This window comes from Ictidomys tridecemlineatus, chromosome 6, assembly GCF_052094955.1.
Source record: "Ictidomys tridecemlineatus isolate mIctTri1 chromosome 6, mIctTri1.hap1, whole genome shotgun sequence".
Lineage (NCBI taxonomy): Eukaryota > Metazoa > Chordata > Mammalia > Rodentia > Sciuridae > Ictidomys > Ictidomys tridecemlineatus.
In genome coordinates, this window is record NC_135482.1 from 160,693,038 (window position 1) to 160,720,225 (window position 27,188).

General features: G+C 36.8%; 1 protein-coding gene, 2 long non-coding RNA genes and 1 other non-coding gene across 7 annotated transcripts in view; 1 reads left to right on the forward strand and 3 right to left on the reverse strand.

Annotated features, from left to right (window-relative positions):
* Positions 1–27,188, forward strand: part of LOC120888457 (uncharacterized) — a 575,667-nt gene that overhangs the window by 15,376 nt on the left and 533,103 nt on the right. The window lies entirely within an intron of this gene.
* Positions 5,006–13,912, reverse strand: LOC144365148 (uncharacterized). Its single transcript, XR_013423373.1, has 4 exons — positions 13,631–13,912; positions 10,705–13,108; positions 9,142–9,276; positions 5,006–6,556 (listed from the first exon to the last, which is right to left on the reverse strand). It is a non-coding gene; the product is annotated as an uncharacterized LOC144365148 (long non-coding RNA).
* Trnaa-ugc (transfer RNA alanine (anticodon UGC)) lies at positions 20,201–20,274 on the reverse strand. The gene has a single exon. It is a non-coding gene; the product is annotated as a tRNA-Ala (tRNA).
* Positions 23,453–27,188, reverse strand: part of Htr2a (5-hydroxytryptamine receptor 2A) — a 60,178-nt gene continuing 56,442 nt past the window's right edge. Inside the window, exons 3-4 of one of the 3 annotated variants that reach the window (XR_005732109.2) lie at positions 26,307–27,184; positions 23,453–25,802 (exon numbers count right to left, since the gene is read on the reverse strand). Coding sequence is in view for 2 of the 3 variants with exons in the window: in XM_005330191.4 (XP_005330248.1) it covers positions 26,379–27,184 (806 nt within the window). In the remaining variant the exon portion in view is untranslated. Of the gene's footprint in view, positions 27,185–27,188 lie in introns of all 3 variants that reach the window. The other 2 variants (XM_021729744.3, XM_005330191.4) reach the window with 2 other exon arrangements.

A 27,188-nucleotide genomic window follows, 5' to 3' on the forward strand; every position in this document is an offset into this window, starting at 1 on the left:
TTTTGAACACTTCGTCTTCTTATAATGACACTATAGTTCCATTAGTGAACACACCACCCTTATGCCATAATTATTTCTCAAAGATTCACCTTCAAATGCTGTCAGATTAGGGATGTAGATTTCAATTTATGAATTTTTGGGAACACAAGTGCTTATTCAGTCTATAGCAGAGTTAATTTTTAGAAAGTCTAGAAAAGACATTCATTATACATGAAAAATGATATATTGAATGTAAGATAAGCTACTTGAAAAGCATTTTTATGGCTTTTCCACAGACTTTATCAGGGTTTATTGTCCTTAGCACTATTGGTATTTGGGGCCAGATAATTCTTTGCAGGGGGTTGGGGGGGCTATCCTTTGCATTATAGAACATATTAGTAATATCCCTGGCTTCTACATGCCAGAAGCCAGTAGCTTCCCCAACAAACTTCCATTTCCAAAACATATCTAGAAATTTTCAAATATTTACTTGGTGACATGTGAAATGGAGATCCACGACTGAAATCTAATAGTCTGTTCTAAAATATAAGCTTAGCTTGTAAAATTAATAAATTCAGGGCTTGGTCTAGTAATATGCATTTTTGAGTCATATCATTTATATAGGAAGTCAGTGGAGTATACTCTAAAAAATTAATAGGTCATAGATTTTTGTTTTCACTTCTGAAAGGTAGATCAGAATAAATTATAAAGTAAAGTGGGGGATGTAGAGCCCATCTGTCTAATAGAACTTCCTGTAATACTGGAAATGTTCAATATCTATACTCTCCAACAGACCACTAGCAATCATTAAGAAACTGAAATTTGGTAGTGCTACTAAGAAACTGAGGTTTTTAATTTTATTTAATTTTAAATAATTTAAGTAGTCATTAGTGGCTAATGGCTACTGTATTGAATAGCATATATCTAGAACAGTAGAGATCTAAATAATTCATGAAGTGACTTGGGTTTAACTTAAATCATTTTTATTATTTTTATTTACACATGTTCTTTTCTTTTTTAAATAAAAAATAGGTGTCCAGCAAAGAAGGGTCCTGTGACTTTTTTCTGGTCATGAGCTTTTGTGCTGGCCCCCACTTCCCTGATGCTAGAGTACATTGCTGTCTTCATCTTTTTACAAAATACTCATATTAGTTCCACTTTTCTCTTGCCTGTATTTCAGTGCTTTCAATACAATAAAAATTATATTTCCCTACTTTCATAATTTCAATTAGATTCCATTTCAATTTTAAATGAAATTTTATTTGTAGTAATAATATGTTGAAATTTAAATATATTAATAGCAAATGTATATTAGAAAAGTAGAACACTTAGAAAATTTAGAATAGTGCAGTAAAGTTTGTCAAATCACCAATAATCATACTGTTTAAAGAGAAACTAATTTTAGTATTTTTAATAGTTCATCAGTTCATTTAAGTTTTGAAAACCCTTCACTATAGAAGATTTTGTGCCTGACAATGAAAGCTTTTTTCCTTTTTTAACTTTGTAACATGATTTTTTTGATTTAAAAATACCTTTTGTTGAATTTTGATAATTTATGTTTTCCAAAAAGGTAATTGATTTTTAATTTTTGGAATGTTAAAAATATATCCTGATCTTAGGCTATCACACTTTTCTTCTTGTTTTGTTAGTGTTGAATGTTTGCATTCTTTCTGTTTTTTTCTCTTGATTTTTTCCCCATTTCTGTTGACATATTCAGAGTAGTTCTTGCATTTAAGAAGAATTTAAAAATTTAAATTTAAAATATATTCCTAAAAAGGAATTATTGGGTGAATTGTTTGGGATATTTTTTACTTCTTTTGACCTCTACCACCAACTTGCTTTCGAGAAAGCTCATAAAACTCATGTGCAGAATTTATCTTTCTCAGTTTCACTAACTCAGATCATGTATACATATGCATATATAATCACTCTACTTGTGCACACAGCAAATATTTCTGCAAGGTATATCTCCTGGAAACACAATTGCTTGCTGTTCTGCAGAGTACGCATATTTAGAATTTTGATAAATCTACTTAAAATTATTCTCACAGGCTTTCCTTTTTACAGCATATGAAATAAAATATTTCTTCCCTCCTTTTTTGAACACTGATCTATATTTGAACATATTTCTATGACAAAGAATATTTTTCTACTCAGAAAATTTTAATAGATGAATAGTTTTCCATATATTACATACAATATTTTTTATTACTCTTGTATTATTGAGCATTTAGATTGTTACAATTTTATTATTATTCTATCATATTTACCATTGTAAATACACCTTTGTCCATTTTTTAAGTGATTTTCTGAGGACATGGTCCTAGAAGTGGAATTGCTAAGTCAAAATTCATTCTCTTTTTTTAACCTCTTGATAACAAATTGCCAAAATATCAGCTAGAATATTTTTGCCATATTATATTTCTACCAACACATCTTGTTCTGTTTTTATGTTCCTTTCATCAGGTAATATTCTTCAACAGTGGAAACTTTATATTTTGTAATATATAATCTGAAGCACTATAAATTCCCACTGGTATCAGGGAAGAGATGAAGTTGTGTGGATTCAGCTTGTGGATTCAGTGGGAACTCATAAATCACATAGAAATATTTTACTCTTAGTTATAATTCTCAGGGAATGGATATTCTGATGAATGCAGTGTCTTTTTGATGTGGACAATATGTTCATGATAATAGAAACCTCTAGACTTAGCCTTCATTACCTGTCATTATATCCCTGCTCCTTCTACAGATACATTTAGAGAACAATTCTTTGGTATTATTTTCATATACATACATCTGAAGTAAAAATATGTAGCATTTGAAATAACTCTGAATGATATTTATAAAACAGTGCAATTACTGCTAATAAGGTATACTACAGGTATTTCTCTTGGCATTAGGATCTAGATAAAAGTTTATTTTTCCAACAATTGAGTGATACCTCCTTATTTCTCTCTCTTTTTTTGAGTAATGTTTGAATCTTATTGAGTTTAATCTTTCTTCAGGCATTTTCAGAAGATGGAGAGCAATGGTCAAATGATAAATGAATCTATAAAAACTGTGTCCTTAATTTGTAACATTAGATGGAGTATCAGCCCAAGTAATCTGGCTCCAAACTAAATACTGGGTGAATCTAATTCCTCGTAGCAGACCAAGGCTTGCAAGAGAAGCAACATCTGTCCCGTGAAATGGACCCTAATAGCTATTTTACAATCACCATTGTCAGCCCAGACTAGTTTAGTTGAACTTGAGAAGATATAGCCAATGTCTCCCAGTAATTGTTAAATGCTGGCCTTTTCCAATCTACCTCCTACTAACCGAAACCATTGAACTCATAAGTCAGCAGTGTTGTATGAATGCTCTAGAAGCATTATGTTTTGAGTAGGAGACAGTGTTAATGAGCAGATGTAAAAATGCTTTTACTGGAATCAATAAGGGAAGGAGAAAGGACTTTTAAAAATATATAATAATTGAGTTGTAGAGATAACATGAGAAAAAGATGTGTGACTAGAACAGAGGTTTATAGACTGGAACATGTTTCAAACTAGAAGAAACTGGGAAAAATGCCAAGGTCATCTTGAACTTATTGGAAATAATAAGGAAAACATTGATAATTTTCTTATTTAGTCTTGGTTGACATGTACAGAAAGGACCATTCTTGAATACCTGCCAAAATTTCTGGAGTCCCACAGGCGAAGAGAAAAGTTTTATTTTGGTTCATATTAAGGTTTCAGTCCATTGTTGGCTCTGTTGCTTTTGGGCCTGTGGGATCTCAATGTTCGCTTTCAAGCTCAGACCTAATATCTTCTGCTAAGCTCCATCTCCTAAAGGTTCCACCAACTCCCAATAGAACCACAGGTTGGCAACGAAGCCTTTAATCCCTGAGTCTTTGGGGGATGCTTCATATCCAAACTATAACATAGTCTCTAGTAGATAAAATTAATTTGCAATACTGTGAATAGGAATAATTTTCATTGCAATTAACTGAAATCATTTGCATCTCTGTATTTTCTATAACCAACCTCTACCTTGTTTCAGTTGCAAAATAGCCTGGACAATAGAAAGTCAGGTACAAGTGTGCATCTTTATAATTCAGATCATACCCAGAGCGCCCTCTAGACAAAGCTCACATCCACTGAAGGGAATCCCAGTTATCTCTTTTGCCTATTTTAAAACACTGGACAGTTTTTCACAGTAGTAACTAATTCTTCACTGGGAATTTGTATTTAACCAATGTGCTTTGTTGCTTTGTTTCTACATCTACCATGTCCTGGCTTGGTATCAGGGAAGAGATGGAACTGTGTGGATTCAGCTTGCCAGGTGAAAGGCCAAGCATGATAATACCAGAGGCAGGAATTTAAGACTTTGATAGAGTGCTTGGGAAAAAGTTTTACAGTTAAACAATTTTTTAAAAAGTCTATATATATTTAAAGTGAATGATTTTGACCTCCAAACAGTGCCCCACTTCCCATTCTCTAGATCCTCAGATACTGATCTAAGTGTATAGTCCCCTAATAGTTACTGTGTATTTGAGATGGCTGTAGTTCTATGTGTGCAGTCTGTGGTCTTAAACAATCTCTCTTTAAGACAGTAGTTCCTTTTAGAGATGTGGGCTTTTTTAGCACCATTCCTTAAGATGGGCACAAAAACTTGGCATATGAGTAATAGTGGGAATACTTGTCTAAATGCACAAAAATGAACAACCCTACCAATCTTTTGGATACTTAATTCTTTTAGTAAAAGATATCAAGTCCTTCTAGAAAGTAAATAGCTCCTGGGAGGCAGGATGATTTATGCATTAATTAGTTCTTAAAATCAGTGCTTTGAACTGTCTGTGGTAGATATATATGTATTTATAATTTCCAGTGTCATGGACCAATATAATAAAAATGGATTTCTACAAAAAACAAAATAAAAAGCCACAAAGGCAGAAATACAAGTTCTGATTTTTAATGATCAGATATCAATATATATCAATTACATTTCGGTAAATATAATCAGAACAAATACAAAAGGAAAATAATTACTGAAAATTTATTTTATTGGATGTGTTCATGGAGAATGAATAGAAGCACTAGTCACTTTTTAAATAGCACAATCATAAGGTAGCTGAAAGTTGAATCAAACAGTGATTTCCACATATTAAACACCTACATGCATACCTTGAATGAACACAATACATATCTATATTGTAAGCTTTAATGAGACAAATGAATTTGCTTTTTGTTTGTTTCCTTATCTAATCCAGGATAGATTAATAATCCTGTTTCACACAGGGGATAAAAGACTATCCATATTGTTTTATGTTTTGTTCTACTAACACCAAAGTGGAAAACCCAGTCTCATAGAGGTATTATTATAAGAATGAAATGGAGACTTTAAAGAGATTTCAGCAAACTTGAGATATTCATTGTTGACTAACTTTTTATTGTGACAAAATTTTAAAATTTCATAAGAATTGCAAATATAATCCCCAAATTTCTGAATGTCCTTTTTGCTCTATTAGAGACACTTAACATTTAAATTCTGAATAATCTGGAACAATGACCGAAATCAGGAAAAAACTTTAACACTATTATCGATTCCACAGCTCATATCTAAATTATGATAGTTTTCTTTTTGATTATTCAAAGTGTACATTGTGTTTATGCATGTGTGTATGTACACTTGTGTGTGTTTTATACCTTCCAGGACAAGAGCATACACTGAATTGTCATATATCTTTAATATCCTTTATTTTAGAGTAGCTCCTCAGATTTTCTTCATCTTTCTTGACTTTAACATTTTTTTTAACAATAAGGCAAGTTATCCCACCATTTGATTACTACTGTTGTCACATGCAGAGGACTATCTTTTTTATGACAAAAAATACAGTGAAGCTCATTTCCCCATGTGTAGAGTTAAAATTAATAAAAAAACGTAGTAATATAAATAGTTGCCTAGATTAAGTAGTAATTTTTACCTTTCAAATAAAAATAAGCCTAATTCAAAAGTAAACAACAAATAACATTGAAGATTTAATTTTTTAAAGTACAACAAAATGTTAGAAGAAGAAATAGACAATTATAAAAATGTCATTTATATTAATTGCTATTGTTTAGGTGGAAAAAGTCTTTCTAAGCATAATTCCAAATTTAGAAATCATAACAAAAATAAATATAGGTATATCATACATATATATTAAATTTGATCTATGCTAACAATAACATTCCTGCAGAGAGGAAAAGCACCATAAGTAAATCAAAAAGGCAAAAATTAAAAAGTATATTTAACTTGTAAGGTTTCATATCTCTAATAGGTAAAGGACTCTTAGAAATCAAATAGAAGGGGCTGGAATTATGGCTCAGTGTTACAGCACTCACCTAGCATGGGTGAGAGGCACTGAGTTTGGTCCTCAGAACCACATAACGATAAATAAAGATATTGTGGCCAAACAACCAAAACATATTTAAAAAAAGAGAAATCAATCAGAAAAAGTTCAGCCCCAAACACATAAAACAAGAGGGAAGCAATGAGGGTGGTCCCAAGAAAATAAATGCATGTGCTTCTTCAAGACTCCACATGCTTATATCACCTGTAATGAGGAAAATACAAGTTAAATGCACCTAGACACCATTTCTCACCTAATTATTAGACAAAATTTTAAAAGTTGGCTGCAAAACTGTTGGCTAGGCCATGAGAAGCAAATTCTTTCATGCACTGTTGTTGAGAATGTAAGATAAAATGAATAGATGCTAGAAACCACCGTGATGTTATAGATGACATTTATCAGAGTAAAAATGCATCAATATTTTGGCCCAATACTGATAGAATCTTTTATTATTGATTATGCATTAGTATTTTGAGCCAATACTGATGGACTTTTTCCTACAGATATGACTTTGAATGTATGAAATACTAAACAGCCAAAATATTCATTGTAACATTGTTTATAATAGCAAAACATGGAAAACAAACCAAATATCTTCCAATGAAAGCTTATTTAAATAAAAAATGGTACATTGCAAAATGGGATTCTATGCAGGTTTACATAAGAATAATGGAGTTCTCTGTGTACAAATGTGCACTGATCCCTAGTTTGGAAAAAAGCAAAGTATAGATCAACGTATGCAGTAGGCTACTCTTTATAAAAGTGATGAATACTGGAAGAATACAGAAAATAAAACAAAGGGGCTGTCTATAAAGTGTGAATGTGAAGAAACAGGAAGTAGTAATATTCCTAATTTTATTTGATTTTTGAAATGTGATGTTTTATTTGAAAGATCTACTTATTTATAGTTCTATGACAAAAGGTGGCTTTGTACTTCTGAGATTACATGCCACAGAGCTTTCTATTTGCTTTTCTATTTTAGATGCAAATGGACATTTTATAATACATATTATCATCTGTCTTTGATTTAATAGAGCCATACTCTGTATTCTAGCTTTTACTAAAAAAGTAAACAATTGATTCAGGAAATGAAAGCTACCAACAATTAAAGTAGACCCTATGTTTACTATGAGCTATTTAATTTTTATCAATATTAAGTCTTTTATTATCTTAACTCTTTTTAAGTGTTTGAGTGAATTTTTGTCTCTAAGGTTAGCAAAAAAGTATATGCATACTGAAAAAATGTCTTTTTTATGAATAATTGGAAAGTGGACTGTTGAGAGAAGTACTGGTTTGTATCTAAAGACTGCCTCTCATCTCTGTGCTGCATCTAGCATTGGAAGTCCAGGTTATAGTGGCATCCTTGATAAGAGAAGCTCATGATATAAACAAGGTTTGGCTAATCATGAATATGAAGGAAAAGATCTGCACAACCAGCTAGAAGCATAAAATGAGGGGAAATATTTACATTATCAGTAAAATACATAAAAATAAGCTGGATCATACATTTCAGAAATGTATACAAGAAAAACTTCAAAATATAAAACATTACTGTGATTATTTTCCAGGGAAGAAAAGCAGATAATTAAAAATTGTAATTCCTTCCAAATGGACTTAAAACTTTTGTGTAAACCTCATCAAAATTCTAAGGGTATTCTTCTGGAAATTGCTAAAAGAATCAAGTTTCGTCTGGAAGAATAAGAATTAATAATATACTGCAAAAAATAAAAACATTAAAAAATCAAGATGAATTGATAAGTAGGTGCAAAGATGAACAGGTAGGAATAAAGCAAAGATGGTAACATGTAGTTTGAGAATCCACATGATGCCTGTAGGGTGGTTAGTGTTCAAATATTTCAGTTGCTTTTGATGTTTGAAAATTCTCACAATAAAATAGGGCAAAAAATCTGCCATAGTTCCTGTTTTTACTACATTGATTTCAAATGCCTCTGCCTGGCTTTTATAGTGGGATCATATCATGATGTATCTGTCCAACCTTATTTTCCACTGTTCCCTACTAATTCCTCGGCTGTAACCAAGCTAATGTCTTCACTATCCCTCACTCCTGCTATGTTCATTTTCCCTTTTGCTCCTTTCTTCTTGTCCCCTTCCATCCTTGCCAGGCTTCCATCCAGGTCCTGCTGAGCACAGCCCTCTGTCTGGCCCATACTGACCCACCACTGCACTTAGGATTTAACAGGAAATTTGTTCTGCCTCAAGGGAGAACTTCTTATATTTTGGCCCCTAATCCAATCTTATGTAATTGTGAACCCATTCTCACACTTCCTGTGTTATTCAGCATCTAGCACAGTGCTCAGTAGAAGACAATGAATGATTTGTGGTTGGCTGATGGATTTTTAATAGCCATAGTTATGAGTTCAATCATTGAATGAATCAATGAGGTTTCCTTCCCCTGCAAAAGCTGTGGTGTCTGCTATGGTTATGATGTCTGGTCCATGGGAGATTTTCCCATGGATAGAAAACAACAACAACAACAAAACCCCTTTTTTTTTCTTTCACTCTTTGCTCTTTCTCTATTTGAATATTTGTTTTTCTACATATTTTGTCTTCTGAATAGACCAGCATTCTAGTTATTATATACCAATAAGCAAGCTATATATTCACAAAGAACTTTGTCAATTTCGAAGTTGGGAACAGTTCTTCCACCTGTATCTAAAAGGTGTGCTTTCCTGTGGCCACTGTGAAATGAAGGGTAGATTGTGTATTGGTTTCCTCTTGCTGATATAACAAATTATTACAATTTAGTGACTTTAACAGCACTAAATTACAGTTCTGGAGACTGAACATCTAAATATGTCTTTCAGGCTAAAATCAAGGTGTTGGAGGAACTCCTTTTATTCTCTAGTCCTGAATAGATGGATGCCCAGTTGGTGTATTCTGGAACATCAGGGAGCCAATTGTGGCTAGACAGAGCCAGAAGCAACATGGGAGACTTTAGAGAGATAGAAACTAGGGCAGAGTATCTAGGAATTTCTTGGGTTTTTACTATGTATGATGGAGAGTTATTGGAGGCCTTTGAGCAGAAGACTATTTTTAAAGGATCCCTCTGGCTGTTGTACTTTGAGTAGACTTTTTGGGTAAGGAAGCCAGGAGACCAGGAAGGGGCTACTGCTGTCATCCAGGTGAGAAATGATGGCTGTTTGGTTTGGGGTGAGGGCATATTTTGAAGATGGAGTCAATAGGATTTATCGATGGAAGAATGAGAGAGAGAGAGAGAGAGAGAGAGAGAGAGAGAGAGAAGGAGAGAGAAAGATAGGGAGAAAGAGAGAGAAAGAGAAGAGAGGAAAGGAGAGGAGAGAGGAGACGGGAGAGAGGGAGAAATTCAGAGAAAAACAAAACAATAGAATTTTCCCTTTAAACTCCTGGAGCATAGAGAATAGAATGACTTCACCAAACTATTGGTAAGAAGTAGAAAAGTCTCTATGTAGCTGTAAAATGGACCTTCCCATTTTCACTATAAATTTATATATACATACACATATGTATATATATAAACATATATATTTATGGTTTTTTTTGGAAACTTTTACAGGGACAATGCATTCTTATGTCATCTGTATACCTTTAAAAAAATACAGGTAAGCTAAGCAACTCAATGAAACCCCATCTCTAAATAGAATACAAAATAAGGCTGGGGATGTGGGTCAGTAATTAAGTGTCCCTGAGTTCAATCTCCAGTACCACTACAAGTAAAACTGAAGACTTGCTAAGGAAACATTTACCTTCATAGGCAATATTAATGTAATATTATGAGCTTTGTCAGTGATGCAAGTTAATTGAGACAAGTATTTAGCAACTTAGAGTTGGCAAGGACACTGCAGTGTGCTATGGAACCATTTAATAATTATGGGATTATAAAGAAAAATGCAATCGAGAATGGAACAATTAAATTCATTATTAACTCAGGACATGGAAATGCAGATGCAAGTTGAGAGATGAACAACTGTAGATCCTTGTGCATTTTTAGGAGGAGGAAAATTTACTGGTTGAAAAGAAAACAGCGATCAAACTACATAGGTTGCTTGAAGGGAGAGAGGTGGAGTCTACCTTGGTTTATTTGTACAGGTGTAGAAATAAATAATGCTACATTTATGGTTTAGATCTGGAATGCCTCTTGTGTTGAATACTTGGTCCCCAATGCAGCAGTGTTTGGAGGTGAGGCTTTGGGGAAGTGATTGGATCATGAGGGTTCTGGACTTCATCAGTGGATCATCCCATTGATGGATTCATGACCTGAAAGGACTACTGGGAGGTGGTGGAAACTGAGGCAGGTGGGACCTAGTTGAAGGGAGTGGGCCCTTGGGATTGTGCCTTTGGAGATTGGAACTTACCGCCAGTCCCTTTCTTTCTCTCTCTGGGCTTCTCAGCTGACAGGTGAGCTTTGCTCTGCCACATCCTTCAGACATAATGTCCTTCCTCATCACAGGTCCAGAAACAATGGAGCCATCCAACCAGGAACTGAAACCTCTGAATCCATGAGCCAAAATATATCCAGCTTCCTTTATTTTTCTCAGGTATTTTGACCACAGTGATGAAAAGCTGACTGACAGAGCTGTGTTGTTTGATGAACTCGGGATAGACTTCTTTTGCATTGGTGTGGAGGTACACACAGTTGGACCCATGTGGGCTCTACAGATTCCTTTCTCCAGGATGCCAGCCTTTTCCTTATGTGCAGAGGCTTTTTTTGGTTGTGATATAGTTTTTGAAACTTTACATATAGGTAAAAACAAGGCGCTTTCTCATTTAAAATTAAGATTTAATTCAAAGTCCATAAGTCCATAAGTAAATAAGCACATGCTTACAAAAATGCTTTAGAGTTGTTCAGAACTAAATGCAACAGTTTTAGAAAGTGCTGGATAAGCTCTGATGTATCCCACCAATGTCAGGCATTATTATTGTTATTATTATTATTATCATTATTAATTTATCTAGGTTTGAAGAAGTTTGAGGTGTTCCAAGACAAGTAGATTTTCCAGATATGTGTAATGAACCCATGTAAACACTTTTTAAAAAATCAACAATTCAAATTAAAATTTTCCTATTTTTTAGTCTAAACTTCCATTGAGTGTTCTTTAATCTTTTGTTCCTTCTTCCTCATTCTGGATTGTGATAGTCTCTGTTGTCCTAAGCCCAAGCCAGAGACAAGAGTCCTTTCTTTTCTTCATGTCCAGGTCTACATCTTGTTGGTTTCCCCTTCTGTTTGATGCTTTGGTGCTTAGGTGGGAGCAATATCTTTGCTCTATTTTTACAGATCCCAAATTCCTTATTCAAAACACTAGGGGCCCAAAGTATATGTAAATTCAGATTGCTCTGATTTTAGAAAGTAAATCTGAACCCTAAACCATGTGTTCTATAACACCCTGCACAGGATAGAGCACAGCTCCAAGGAACCATATAATTCAAAATAGTTCAGCAGTGAAATACAGGAATGATTCCACTAATGGGATAACTGAAAATTAGAGTCTCAGATCAGGGCAGGTTTTGTCACAAATTACTTTAAGGCAGGTCAGGTGCTACTACTAAATCAATTACTATAATTTTTTTCCAGAGCTTTTTGGCTTTGGGATTGAGGATAAATAATTTTGGAATTGAAGTTAAAAGATTGTGGGCTTGTAGTATAATGGTATCCATAGGGCTTCATACAACAGTTCTAGCCACAATTCATTTGTTAACTCACCAAATAATTTCAGCATCTTGTGCTTCTCCACTGTTACCATTACTTAAATAAAGGCTGTCATCTTCACCTTCAATATCTTTATCTTCTGCACTTTATTAGAGTTCTCTAAAGGAACACAACCAAGATACATACACACACATATGAAATATGATCATATATATGTGATTATATAGAGGGAAGTTATTAGATTATATAGAGGGAAGTTATTAGGTTGGTTTATACAACCAGAAGCTAGGTAGTCCGTAATGGCCATCTGCAGCCTGGAGTGCTGGAGGAACAAATAGCTCCTCAGTTCAAGAAGCTGGAAGCTCCAGAACAAGAGGGAAAAATGATTTGTAGCTCTAGTTTGGGACCAGAGGCCTGGAAACTCCCTGGAGAATCACAGGGCAGAGTCTGCTTTGGAAGAGTGAAGGGGCAAGCGTACAATGTTCTCAGCCCATCGCAGCAGTAATCAAGAACCCGTCCAAGAAGAATCAAGCTTGCGTCTGCTGCTGCCTCCTTGTTCTTCCAAATTTTGTTCCCTCCAAGCCTCCAACCTATTGGACTCTGCTGCCTACACTTAGGGTGGGTGTCTGCCAAAGTTTGCTGATCCACATGCCAATCATTCCTAGAATCTCCCTCATTGAGATACCTAGAAGCCTTTAATCTTAAGCATGTCTTAATCCAATCAGATTGATTATCCATAACAAGCAGTATGATCCCAACTGGAGTCTGAGTGATCAAAGGCACAAATCTGATTACATGTAAATTTTTTTTTTCATTAATGTTCTCAGTCGTCCCCACTGCCAGCAAGAGAGCTTCTTAACATGAGTGTTTGTGGTTTGGAGTTGCCTTCCATCTGGCCCTTCCCTGGACATTCCTACCTATCCTCTGCTATTTCCCCTCTCTGTCCTTCACGCTCCATGTCAGGTTTACAGTTCAACCTCAGTTTAAGGTCCTCACTTTCTTAACCTGAGGACCTCCTGATATTGAAATGTTCTTTCCCTCATGTCAGCTTGGTGAATACATCCTTGTTTACTGTGTAGCTCCAACTTCTCATCCATGGAAGCTTCTCAGACCTGCCAAAGTAGGGTTTGTCATGTTATTGATGTGGCACATGAACCCCCCGCACACACACCCATGTCTGTGCAGCAGTGACCCCACACATTTTATTTACCTGCTTTTATATCCAATAGGCTGTGGGCTTTCTAAGGGTAGGGCTCGGCTTTTGTCATCTCTCTGTAATTCCCAGTTATATTTTAAACAAATATCAGTTGAAGGAATGAAAAACTGGGATGTACTCATAGGCTTAGGTGAGTGTGTTTTGAAAAGGGGTCCAAGTATCAGGGTCTTATGAAACAAGCTTTAGATTCCTGGACCTGACCCTAGATACCCCCCAAATAGAATACCTGGGAAGGGCCTCTGGAATCTGCATTTTAAACCATTTTTCCAGGTTTTGAGATTGAAAACCATGGTGCTAGGGCCCTTGGAGGCATGTGGGATTTATTGTCCAAAATGAAACTGTTAGACCTCAAGTTGTTTTCTTCCTCTAACTACTGTGGTTTGTCCCAACCTCCCCCTTGACAAGAACAGTCACTTACCTCAGCTGGTCTTTATTTCCTCTTTTCACCCTCTTCTCCAGTCTTCTGTGTCCAATCTAACCAGATGACAGTAATTGATGGCCCTTCATTCCCTGATAGTTCCCTTCAGGAACGTGGAATTTCAGGTTTGTGAGTTGTAAGTAGCAGTATTTCTCTGTAGACTCCACCTTAGGGCAAGGAGAAGTGTTCTATGGAATTAAGGGCAGACCTCAAACATTACTTTGGCTGCTCAGAAGCTCTTTTGACTCTGTTTTTGTTGCTCTGTTCTGGGGGGCTGGGTGCTGGGCAGCTGATGCTCAGCCAATCAGCCGGTGCTGGACAATGACCTCTGTTCCGTGGGGGATGGTGCTGCCCAGGACAGCCTGGCCAGGAAGGAATAGGCCTCCTGCTGCACCAGCACACAGGACGGATGGCCTGTGACATCATCAAGTTCAGATCTGGAAAGGAGACATGACTTCACTTCATCCTTCCTCCCTTATTACTATAAATGATATTTGAGAGAAGAGTCATCTATTTTTCTAAATTACAAAAAATCTGGGCCTGATTCCAACTTTGCCTAGAGGTTGATGGAGAATCTGGTTTTGCCCTTACTTTACGAGGGCAAAGGTCACAGTGCCCAGCCTCCTGGTGCTTGTGACTGTGGCCCTGTGGCAGGAGGCTGGGAGGCTCACCCCTCCGGGTCAGGTTCAGGATTGGAGTTCATCGGCCAGCACATCTGATTTTCTGTTCTCTGGCATTCTCTGGCAGCTCCACAGAGGTCCTAACTACTCCCAGGTTCCTGCATGGAGCAGGGTGCAGATCTTTCTCACTAGAAGTCGTCACTGGTACTCTTCCTAGTCTCGGAAGCATTGGGGTCAGGCTATTACAGGTAACTTCACTTTAAAGCGCAATGCTCATCCTTGATGCTTGGGATATGGTATCACCCAAGGGGCCTGAAAGGTGTGTTTCCCAACTTCCTCATGGGAAGGAGTCCTTAGACCTCTTAAAATAGGAGGAGGTGGGGAAAGATTTGTCCCCTTTAAGCTCATATCTTCAAAAGAACCCTAAACAATAATCTATTATTTTTTTAAAACCTTTATTTTGTTTGTTTATTTATTTTTTTATGTGGTGCTGAGGATCAAACCCAGTGCCTCACACAGGCTAGACGAGCGCTGTACCACTGAGCCACAACCCCAGCCCCCAATAATCTATTATTTTTTTCTTTATTGCAGGACTTCTCAGAACTTTTATCGTACAAATGTATACTGTGAATCATCCCAAAAAATGATGAAATGTATTGTTTTTCAAATTTTTCTCTGGCTTTATTAGGTATGATTGACAAAAGTGATTTATATTCAAAGTGTACCATGTGATGATCTAGTTTACTTATGCAGGTGTAGTGATTATTGCACTCAAATTACTTAGCACAATGGTGATCATAACAAAGTTACCATTTGTGTGTATAGGTATGGGTGTATGTCGTAAGAACCAATTTCAATGAAGGGTACAGTATCACTAACTATCGTAACCATGTAGTGCAATAGATCCTCAGACTTAATCATTTTATAACTGGAAGGTTTTACTCTTTGGCCAATATGTCCCCATTAACCGCACTCCCCAGTCCCTGGCAACCAACAATGTACCTCAGCTTTTATGAGTTTGATTGCTTTCAATTCCACATATAAGTGACATCATGCAGTATTTGTCTTTGGTTTTTTTCCTCCTTGGCAATTTCCCTGGTAGATACACCAAGGGAAAATCAAGAGGGGAATGGATTTGTTTGAGAGGCTTGCCAGACCCTACTTTGCCTCGGGGGGGGGGGGCGGGGGGGGATGGCAGGGTGGGGGGGTTGGGGTGTGTGTGTGAGGGTCCCTTTGACCTTATCTTCCCATGTCTGTGGAATATAGTCAGGAGGCCACCTAAAAAGAGTTAGTTACTATGTGGCCCAGTTATGTCTTTGTTTTTAGCCGTTGCATATTATATTCTATTAGGAGCCAGATGCGGTTCAAGAAGTGCTTTGTGAACAATCAGATTCTTTTTTTTTATTTGTTGTTGTTAGATATACATGACAGTAGGGTGTGTTTCGATGTATTATACATACATGGAGTGCAATCCATTCAAATTAGATTCCCATTCTTGTGGTTGTACATTATGTGGAATTACACTGATTGTGTATTCATATATGAGCATAGGAAAGCTATGTCTGTTTCATTCTATCGTTTTTTTCCCATTCTCATTCTCCCTACCTTCCCCCCATTCTCCCTGTCCAATTCCATGAATCTCCACCCCCACCCCACACTTTTATTGTGAGTTAGCATCCAATATCAGAGAAGAGAAAATATATGGCCTTTGTTTTTTTGAGGGGATTGGATTATTTTACTTAGTATGATATTTCCAGTTCTATCCATTTACCAACAAATGCCATAATTTCATTCTTCTTTATGGCTGAGTAATATTCCATTGTGTATATATACCACATTTAAAAAATTCATTCAGCCTAGGTTGGTACCATAGCTTGGCTATTGTGAATTGAGCTGCTATAGACATTGAGGAGGCTGTGTCACTGTAGTATGCTGATTTTAAATCTTTTGGGTATAATCTGAGGAGTGGGATAGCTGGGTCAAATGGTGGTTCCATTTCAAGTTTTCTAAGGAATCTACTGCTTTCTAGAGTGGTTGCACTGATTAGCAGTCCCATCAGCAATGTATGAGTGAACGTTTTCCCCCACATCCTCACCAAAATTTGTTGTTACTTGTATTCTTGATAATTGTCATTCAGACTGGAGAGAAATGGAATCTCATTGTAGTGTAGTTTTAATTTGCATTTCTCTAATTGCTAGAGATGTTGAACATATTTCATATATTTTTTGATCTTTTGTATTTCTTCTTCTGTGAAGTGTCTGTTCAGTTCCTTTGCCCATTTATTGATTGAGTAATTTGGTGTTTTGGTGTTAAGTTTTTAAGTTCTTTGTATGTGCTGGAGATTAGTGCTCTATCTGAGGTGCAGGTGGTAAAGATTTTCTCCCATTCTGTAGGCTCTCTTTTCATGTTCTTGATTGTTTCCTTTGTTGAGAAGCAGCTTTTAGTTTGATACCATCTCATTTATTGATTCTTGATTTTACTTCTTCTGCTTTAGAAGTCTTATTGAGGAAGTCTGTTCCTGAGCTGATATGATGGAGATTTAGGCCTACTTTTTCTTCTAGTTGGCACCCGGTCTCTGGTCTAATGCCTAGGTTCTTGGTTCACTTTGAGTTGAGTTTTGTGCAGGGTGAGATATAGGGGTTTGATTTCAATCTAATACATATGGAAAAATCAGATACTTACAACTCCACAAAATACAATTATCGCCATTTAACAGATGAGTCTGACAGAATCTAAATAATTTCCTCAGTCAGTAAGTAGTAGAGGTAGAATTCAAAGTACTGTCCATGTAACTTCTAAGCCCATAACCTTTCTAAATCTTTTAGCATTAGATTTCAAACTCAGCCTCTACATAATGTCATGCCTGTGAACTTTGAATCATTGTGATATTCTCTAAAAATAAATCACTTGAGCTCTATTCTGTAATTCTTTTCTTGTAAACCCAAAGAATAGGGAATAACTCAAACATTTTTTGTTGCATTGCAGGAGAAACATTTTATTTCCTTAGTTTTATTAAGGTCCAATTCTCTCACTTATTTTTAGAGTTCTGGTCTGTAGAGAATTAAATCTATTCTCTCTGCTCACAGGTATAATTTAGGCATTTTCCCTGGGGGCCGTAGGCACAGGAGTCATTGTAAGCCTTTCCTGTTGTACGAATGCGGTTGTAACATCAGTGGATATTGTCAACCCAATGACATAAATGTTTCTAATTCAGTTACCAAATGATTTTCTCCTCTACTGAGGTTTGGCAGATTTTTCCTCCCAAATTGTCCAATTTTCTTTAGATTGTAATGTGGCTATTTTAATCACAGCACACTGTGATTGCTTGCTGAGGTCATCGAATCACAATTTTCAGGGCCAGCATCAGAGAAGCGTCATTGAGCCCAATTCATCTCCTATCCATTGTTTCCCATGGGTTTCATATTCAAGCTTCTTTATTTATTTAGTGATGACTGTGTTGCAGATTGTCTCATAAAAGGAAATTGGCTGGCTGACTTCTGTAAATATTTCTTAAAGAGTCAACTACTGTGAACATTCTGTTTTGCAGACTAGTTTTTGGACAAGAAATTGGAAATACTTATATTAGAAGGAAAAACAAAATGGGAGGGCTGGTAACTTGCTGTTACCAGAATAGTAAGTCAGTAGATTCCTCCTTGGCAAGGGGGTATCGGTTAGCATTTAGATTCAGTGATAGACACTTCTTTTCCCTTACATATTAAAACTCTCCTTCTGTCAAGGGGCCTTTTGGGAGAACACTCTATATAGCCCACCACTGGAAAGGGAATGGGCCAGAATCTGGTCTGCAGCCCAAAAGCAGGGCGTAGAACAAAATCTGTCATATGCACAGAACATGGACCAACCTCACCTGATCAGGCCTCTCTTAGAAGTCTGTACAGGGACTACTGGGAAGGTCATTGTCATTTGTGGCAATAGTCAATGATGAAATCCCACCAGGTAGAGAGAAGTCATGGTAGACCAGGAGTGAGCACATGTTATAGGTAAGAAGGTAGAAGGAAATGGATCAGTAGGAGGAAAATGAGTGGAAGAGGCCCAGAGAGGAACAGAGTGAGACAGGTTGATTGAGGTCTTTTGGAAAATAGAGGAACTTGTACCTGCATCCCTCAGACAACTTTGAATTTGGTATGAAGTGAGTTGTGTCTCTCTGCATTTCTTGAAGGTCTATTTGACATTCGTGATTTACTTGTTTCTGTTTGTTTCCTGACATTAAACTCCATATTCTCTAAAGGAACTTGGAGATTTCCAGTCTCCATGATTAGCCTGTCTGATACTCATTTAAAATAGTACTTGTTTTTTCAGTCATAATTCATTATTTTATTGATGAGTTTAGGAAGTAGAAAGAACATATCAGACATTTATTTTTGAACATAGTTCTACTGGCATGAAGGACACAATGTAATGCATTTCCTCCTTCATTTAGGAAGAACTTAATGTAAGACACATTCTCTGGGCATGAAGAAGAGCCAAGAGAAGAGACAGCAACAAACATGCCATGGTTCTGTCAAGTCAAATCAAGAATTATCTTTATAGAGTATTAATCATGCTGACAATCAACTAGACTTAGGGATTGAAAATACATTTATTCAGCAAAGTCTAATTTACCCTGCATAGTAAGTTAGAGACTTCAGGAGGAACCCAGCTCAGTCAATGCCTATGTATGAGCTTGGGCAAGTTCCTTAATCTCTAGTTTCCTCACATAAAATGGAGATCATAATGAAAGTATGCAGTACCAGTATTACAAGGACTATGTGAGAGATGATATATTAAAGTAACTAACGCATTTAACATTCAATGAGGGTTCAAATGAATAGTTGGGATAGTAGCAGTAGTATCTATGGTAGTTGTTGTAATTATTATTATTGTTGGATGGTATAACCCAGGGGTTGTTCTACTACGGTGTATAGGCTGAATCTGGGCCACAGCTTATATTTGTAAAGAGGGGTTTTCTTTTTTTTTTTTTTTTGAACACAGTCATGTTCTCTTATTTGCTTATTCTCCATGACTGCTTTCTCACTGTAATAGCAGAGTCGAATGATTGTTGTAGACTACATGGCCCCCAAACACTAAAACAAACAATTTGGCTCTTTATAGAAAATATTTTCTGAGTGATAGCATAGTGGAACTAGAGAACAGTAAAAGCTTAACAGTCATGTGGATCTGCATTTGTCCCGGTTTCCTCATTGGTTTTACTATTGTGAAGACTCATGGTCATACTGCCAGATCTTGGTGACGAGTCCTGCTTTCTCACATGTTGAAGTTTGAACATTAGAGAAGCCCGACAAGCGAGGCAAGTATATAAAGCAGGGTTTATTTAAAAAGCTGGTAACACGGACTTCTCCAGGGAGGGAGAAGGGGGCCATAGTTGGTGTCCTGGTATCCCCAGAAGCAGTGTGTTCTGCCCTTTTTGTATGTCCTAGGCTTCCTTTGTTCTCCTGCCCTCTTCCCCTTATCTTTCTCCTTCCTACTTACAGGCATTTGACAAGGTGGGGTGGCCAAAAGGTGGGAAACAGGTGAAGGGGGAAGGGGTAAGGGCAGGATGGAGCAGCCTATAACAACCTCATAGCTTCCTATAGGGAGGGGCAGGTTCTTGATTAGGGTGGAGGAAGGGCTCTGAAGGAATTAACATTTAAATCCTTCAGGGGACAGTCTACAACTTCCCAGGACTCACTCTAAATGGGTCTGACTTATCTAATGGGACTCAATTTACCTATCTATCCCGACTGTATGTCATTAAGGCAAATTTCTTGAAGCAGAATGTTACATAAATGCACCTAGAGCTTCATTGTTTTTTTTAAATGCTTAATATAAATTGAAATAATATTTGCATCATGATAGCTTCTTTTTTTGTGCGTGGCACTGGGGATTTATTCAGTCAAGGCAAGCACTCTACCAACTGAGCTATATCCCCAGCCCAAATTTCTTTCTTTTCTTTTTGTGGTGCTGGGAATTGAACCCAGGGCCTTGTGCATGCAAAGCAAGCACTCTACCAACTGAGCTACATCCACAGCCCCTCATGATCATGATTATAATTCTAGGTTCAACAACATTTATTCTTTTTGAGTGGTCCCAAAGAGTTTCTGGACTTGATCTGATCTATCTGACACTTGTTCTGATAAATAGGAATATTAAATAATCTAATTTGCATTTTCCCCCCCTTTAAGACAAACTTCTAAATCCTCCATTCTTGTCCTTGTCCCAAGTGCAACTCTGTCAGGGTGTTGGCATGGCCTCAGGGTATCTGGTCATACATAGTCTGTCAGGCACCATCCTTGGATAGGTGTGCTCAGTTATCCACCTGCCAGTTAGGCTCATTTTTGACTAAGCTGGAGGGATGAACAAAATTAAAAATAAATTTGGTTGGTAAAGGGAATTGCATAGCTTCCCGCATGATATCTTATGCAATTTTTATAAAAGAGCAATTCCATCCCCAGAATGCCCACACTCAACTGTGTCTGATGCATGACACGCTCACGGTGGACCTTCAATAGCAGACCTGTGGAAGGAGTGATGAGTTTGCAGCACTGACTGTTCTACCCGATTTAGATGTATTTTGGTTACTTGTCCTTCTTCCCTGTCTCATTCAATCTGCTTCCTGAGATCACCACATAATAATCTCCACCAAAGACTTGGCTCTGCTCTTAGGGTCACCCTGACTAAGACAAGATGATCTGAATAATGGCATAGGTTACTTTTCAGTATCCGGAGTAGATGGAGGACAGGAAGTACAAGTCGTGCTGTCTGCTAGAACACAGAATAAATACCATTTTTGATCTCATAATCTTAATTATAAATAAAAACTTAAATAACCTTGGCTCACTTTCAATAAAAAAAAAAATCTAGGTTTTAAAAAGTTCTCTGAATCACAGAGTTCTAAATCTATACGGGATTTTCAATGTGAACCCCTCAAGGAATTTTTTATCTCAAATAGAGGGAGCAATTATTCTTCAGGAAGGTGGGGGGCTATTTAAAAGAGCAACTCAATATCTTATGGTAGCTATGAAATTGCCAAGGAGAGGCCAACTGTGAGAAAGTTCCATGGTAGAAATCATTTATGTTGATATCTGACTCTTGGTCTCATATCTTGGAAGCCCTTAGATCATTGATAATTTGACTTATCTGTGAAAGTTCAAGTTATCATTTATTTGAAATCCAACCAGAGAATGTGAGAGTTGTGAATTTCAGAATAGTTTTTGTATATGAAACTGTGTGTAGGTTCATCAAAGTCTGGATGGACCCTTCAGTATTTATATAAACCTAGACCTGGAATAGACTCCTGCTGAGATCATTGTCTATAAGTCTTCCATTATACACTTGAGGAGAGAGAAACTATGACTTGTCCAGAGTCAAAGTACAGTAGCAGCTTGGACCTAGGTTTCCTGTCTCAGAGGCTCCAACTGGGTAGGAAGACTTCTGGTACTGTAATGTCTCATGTAGACATACTGATGTCAAATATCAAAAGGGAAGTTGTTAAGATTGGTGTTGCACTATTAAGGGCAAGGGGAAGGAAACCATTTGCTTTTTGCAAGCCACATGCAAATAATTAAAAATTAACCAAGAAGTTTTGTCTTATTGCACTTACTGGAACAAATATCTATTGATCAGAAAACCTGAGAAAAAGCTTAGTAATATTATTACTGTTTCCAGTTGAGACAAATTTTCTTTTCAATACTGGGGAATTGAACCCAGGGTTTATTTGAATGCTAAACAAGTGCTCTACCACTGTGCTACATCCCCAGCCCATCTGAAATCTCAAAAATTACAAATGTTTCTTTTAGTCATTATTGTTGATTAAGACTCAAAGTTTACGTATAAAACTGTGTAAGTTAGGGAATATCTATCTGAAGGTAATTGTTTTTCTGATGGTCATTTGTCAGATCATAGGAAACATTTCTTGTCCCAAGCTTTCTTTCTCACTTGTTTCTGTGGCACCTAAACTGTTTGCTTCTGGTTTCTGCTTTTAGGATTAAGACCACAGCAGATGGTTGAAGAGATGTCAATGATACATGTGGTTTGTCTGCTTAATTACTTATTAGTACTCTAGCAGAGAGTAGAGGCCTGAGAAACAAGATATAGGATGAGCAGATGTTGATAGAAGCAATAAAAGAGTTCAATGAAGGGATCTCTGCATCATGGTGAGGGCAAAGTAGAAATAGAAAGTTTTCCGAAAAGGTGAAGCATTTACAGGATAGAATAAGTGACTGAATAATAATATTGTCTATTCCACAATTTTGTCTCAAATTCAGACTAATGGTTAATACTTGATGGAGGCTTTGGTGTTCTTTTCTTTATAATAACAACCCATTTGTAATATTCACATACTCTTTTACAGGTTGTCAAACACTAGCAGCTCCATTCTAGAGATGATGTGATTGAGGTACAGGGATGTCAAATGATGGCCTAAACTCAATCAGTGAGTGGGGAAGCTAGGATAGCAACTTGTGTAATTTAGTTCGAAAAAGTGCTTTTCCCCTGTACTAGATGAAGATGGGAAAAAAATTCATATGTTGGAGTCAGATGACACAGGCTTGAGCTTGCTAATTTTATTGTCAATCATGTGACTTTGGACATGTTATTAACTACTTCCAATGTCAGTTTTTCTCATGTGTGAAAAAAAGGGAATAATAATACCTTGTGAAAAGTCCGATAAGTAAAGCAAGTGAAGCAATTAGCTCATTGCCTGGTGTATGGTAGGTACTCAACATATGGAGTTATGTCCAGCTGGAAAAAAATATTTCACGTGCTTTTCCTACACTTAAAGGTGAAATAGTTTAATTTTACCTTTTTTTTTGGTCTAATGATACTATATCTCTTTAGTTTCATTTCCATGATAGAGAGAAAGAATGTATGAATGTGTATGTGCATGGTAATGTACTTGTGCAAGGCGTACCTGTGTGGCCTTGGGGCACACCAGTGGTCCTCCATGTTGTTGGGCTGTGTGGAACCAGCCTGTTGATCAAATAGAAGCATTTGTTTTCTGTAGATCATTAGAAACTGAAATGTGACCATAAAGCTAATCTAACCAGGTGGGTCCTCGTTCTTTGACATGGCTGAGTTCCAGAAACACAGGTTATTTTATTCTGAAAAAAAAAATCAGGAAGTGACTTGAAATTCCCGGCCAGATGACATGGAAGGTTTGGGGTAATTTCCTTTAGTAGACACTGCTATGGACACACACAAAATTGCATTCCTTTTTGAGTATACTTTATTTACAATTATTCATTCTTGAAATTGTTTAGAATCACCTTAATTAAAACCAGTACATAAAATAATCTTCACTGTATTTGTTACATATGGCACAGAATAATTTAACACTTTATAAATATGTTCCATTGATGCACAAATGAGAGAAGCACCCTTTCCTAAAAGCAGTATGGGAAGAGTTCAATTTGTCTACAGTAGCACTTCAAGAAATGACCATGAGATGGCGCTGTGGCCAAGTAGATTACGTATTTATTAAATCAAGTTTTTTCTAACTACTGCGTTTAATTCCTTTCTTTTGAGTGTAGAATTTATCATTCAACTTAAAGAAAATAAAGGTTTGTTACTCTGTTTTAATAATAATGGCTAGGAGAGAATCCTTTCATTACTGACCCATAAATTGTTTGAGGACTGTTTCATTGGGGTGAAGTATATATAAAAAGCCATAGTAGTCAGGAAGTCCTCAGACTGAACAAAGGACCCAAAGTTACCATTTAATTGAAAACCAATAAACTATGTACATAGACTATTCTTTTCACCACCCTCATAGAATCGTGCTAAAGTATTTCCTCAAAAGTAGAGCAACTTCCAGTTAATTTAAAGGGCTATGCTTCTATTATGCTTTAGCTTCCTCTGATAGCAATGGAAGGTCATAGGAATATTAGAACATGATTTTACATTTAAATCGACATGACACAAACATGCACACATGTGTACATACTGAGTTTTTTCATTGATTTTCTTTTCCTCCATATAAATATATAAATATTGAATAAAGTGCATGGGAACATGTCTGTACATATATACAGTTATATATGTGTCTATGTACACTTAAATAGATATTTTTGCAGGAAAAACATACACATTTATACTATATATGCAGTCAGAAGATATCTGTCAGGCAGTATGTTCATTCTGATCAAGATTGAATACATGGGGAAATCTGTAATCTTTACTATATAATGAAATGAGCAGAGTGATAAACTAAGGCAAAATACATTAGAGCACAGACTATATTTTCATCAGTTGGTATCATATGATCATTAAGAAGCAGTCTGGTTCAAATGCAGCCTTGGTACTAGTGGCATATTATAAATGCTAGCATTAAAATAGTGAACTATCTTTCAACGTATCTGGAAGGACAGCCCTAGTGCATTTCCAAATTATATAACAATATTTTCTACATTAATTTTCAAATCTGTATTTTTTTCCAAAGACTTAGGGCAAAAGCTACTTAATATTCAATAGAAATGCTTCATCAGTGCAATCATAAATCCAACATCTATTCCAATAATCATGTGCAGTTTAAGTTAAAGCATTACAGTATGAAGCTGGATTAACTATAGTTAATCTTTTTTCTCTCTTTAAATCATTTCTACCAAATATTATATTTGTCTGATTTTTACTAGAGACTCTAGTGTCAATAACAGTAAGATAATTGTGATTTTAGAGAGACAGGACAAAAATTCTGCTCAGTACTTTGGTAGTCATAAATTAAGTCCAGATTGAGGTGTACCTTTCTATATTAATTACAGTGTTTGATCTAAGCTGATATACACCCCCTTCTTTGTTTGCTTGACATTTATTGGTAACCAATCAGAAAAACTTACTGAGAAAACCACCCTCACAGTTGTAACAAACCTGTTCCTGAACCAGATAAAGAGGAAATAAATTGAACTAATTCTCAGAATGAGTTTGATATTTTTTAACAAGGGCCATTTCAGTTTAGTCATTTGTCTTAAGGGAAGGATTTTGTTTTAATGATTTTTATGTCCCTAGTATCTAGAAAATTGCCCCCACCCATGAGAATACACTCAATAGATGGTTGTAGAACCAAGCTGAGCAGTTTTAATAAATAGTGTAAATTGATTCATCTGAAAGCATCAATTTACCTGATAAGTGCCAAGAGGAAAATCACCAGCTTTTCACATATTTGTCCTAAGACCCTCCTACTGTTAACAACCAGAAACCTAAGTTTATACTCAACCCTGACACCGTTACATCAATATTCTGTTTGCTGCCCCAAAGTGCGCATGCATGATGCAGTCATTTCACAACGAGTTACCAGATACCTGTGTGGTACGGTTTTAAAGAAGCAACTTCTAGAATGTTTTTGGTAGTGTGAAATTATCCTTTTGATAGCTTACCTATCAAATACTAATACAGAAGAACAAATACTAAACAAGACCACACTGGAAATTCAGATTACAGAACAAGAAGTAGAAGAGAAAGCAGCAATTGGTATTCAGTAACACTTAAAATCTTTTCGCTTCTGAGAAGAATGAACTTGGAATGCAGCAAATGCCAGCAATCTTGTGACTACTTCACAATGGCATCTATGAGAAAGCAGGAATGAAAAAAATGTTGTCAAGTATTTCATTTAATTATCTTAGCAGTACAGACTTCACAACACTGTCGTTAGTGTCTTTTTCTTTTCCTTTCAAAATGTATGTCATGGTAAGTTTTATATATTTTTCTTTATTGAAGAGGCCATTAGAGTCAACAAAACTTTCACTATTTATAGCTATTTTTATTTACAGCAGTAGGTAACCAACTGGATCCCATTAGTGGCAAGGTTTCCATTCAGTAAGAGAAGTTAATCTTGATTTATTTAGGACCTCATTATAATTGGACAATAAAAGCTTATTTAAAGACATCATTTATAACATTGAAAGGATCATCAAGCTCACAGCGGAAATGCTGTCAGAACATGTTTCAAGTGCACATCTTGTGGCAAGGAACCCTGCTTTTCATTGACAGAATACAACTAAGGGCCCTATGGTTACTATGGGTTCCACTAGAGCGACCTTTTTTTTTTTTTTTCCCCCAGCCTCCCTTACTTTTTGTTTCTCCAGAGAGGTGAAAACTTGTTTGCTGTGCCCTCCACGGTTGCCATGGCAACCAGCCGCGGATCACACGCAGCTAACCTTTTCGTTCACCGTGTCCACACTGTCTGTGCCAGCATCTTCCGGAGGAGGTCCTTGTCCTAGAGCAACCATGGAGCAGTCATTCTCTGTCGCCTGGGCATCTTTCTTGGAATCCTTCTTTTGTCCCATGTGGAGCTGACTAGACTTGTAAGCCAAGGCCGGAATAGTGTTCACTAAAATCAACTGCAACGGTTTTTTGTTTTCCTTGTACTGACACTGAATGTAGCGCGAGAACGCGGACCTGTAGGTCTTGTTGAAGAGCGTGTAGACCAGCGGGTTGACGGCCGAGGAGAGGTAACCGATCCACACGAACACGTTGAGCAGGGCTCCGATGACGTCCTCGTTGCACGACTCCTTGCAGATGACAGCCATGATGTTCGTGATGAAGAAAGGGCACCACATCACCACGAACAGGAAGAAGACGATGCCCAGCACCTTGCACGCTTTCTGCTCGTTGCTGATGGACTGCATCGTCCTCCTGCCCGCGAAGGACCCTGGCTCCCGGTGGATGGATCGCTGGAAGAGCTTTTCCGAAGACAGGGAGCTCTGGGGGAGGAAGCTGAAAGAAGAGAGTTTGGACCGTGTTCCCGGCTCGCTCACGCACAGAGTAGCTTCTTTCTGGAGTGACTTGATAGTTAGAAAGTAGGTGATCACCATGATGGTTAAGGGGATGAAAAAGGACACAAAAGAGCCGATCAGGACAAAGTTGTCGTCAGCCAGTAAGCAGCTCCCCTGCTTAAAGACCTTGGAGTCATCCTGCAGCCCAAAGACTGGTATTGGCATGGATATACCTGG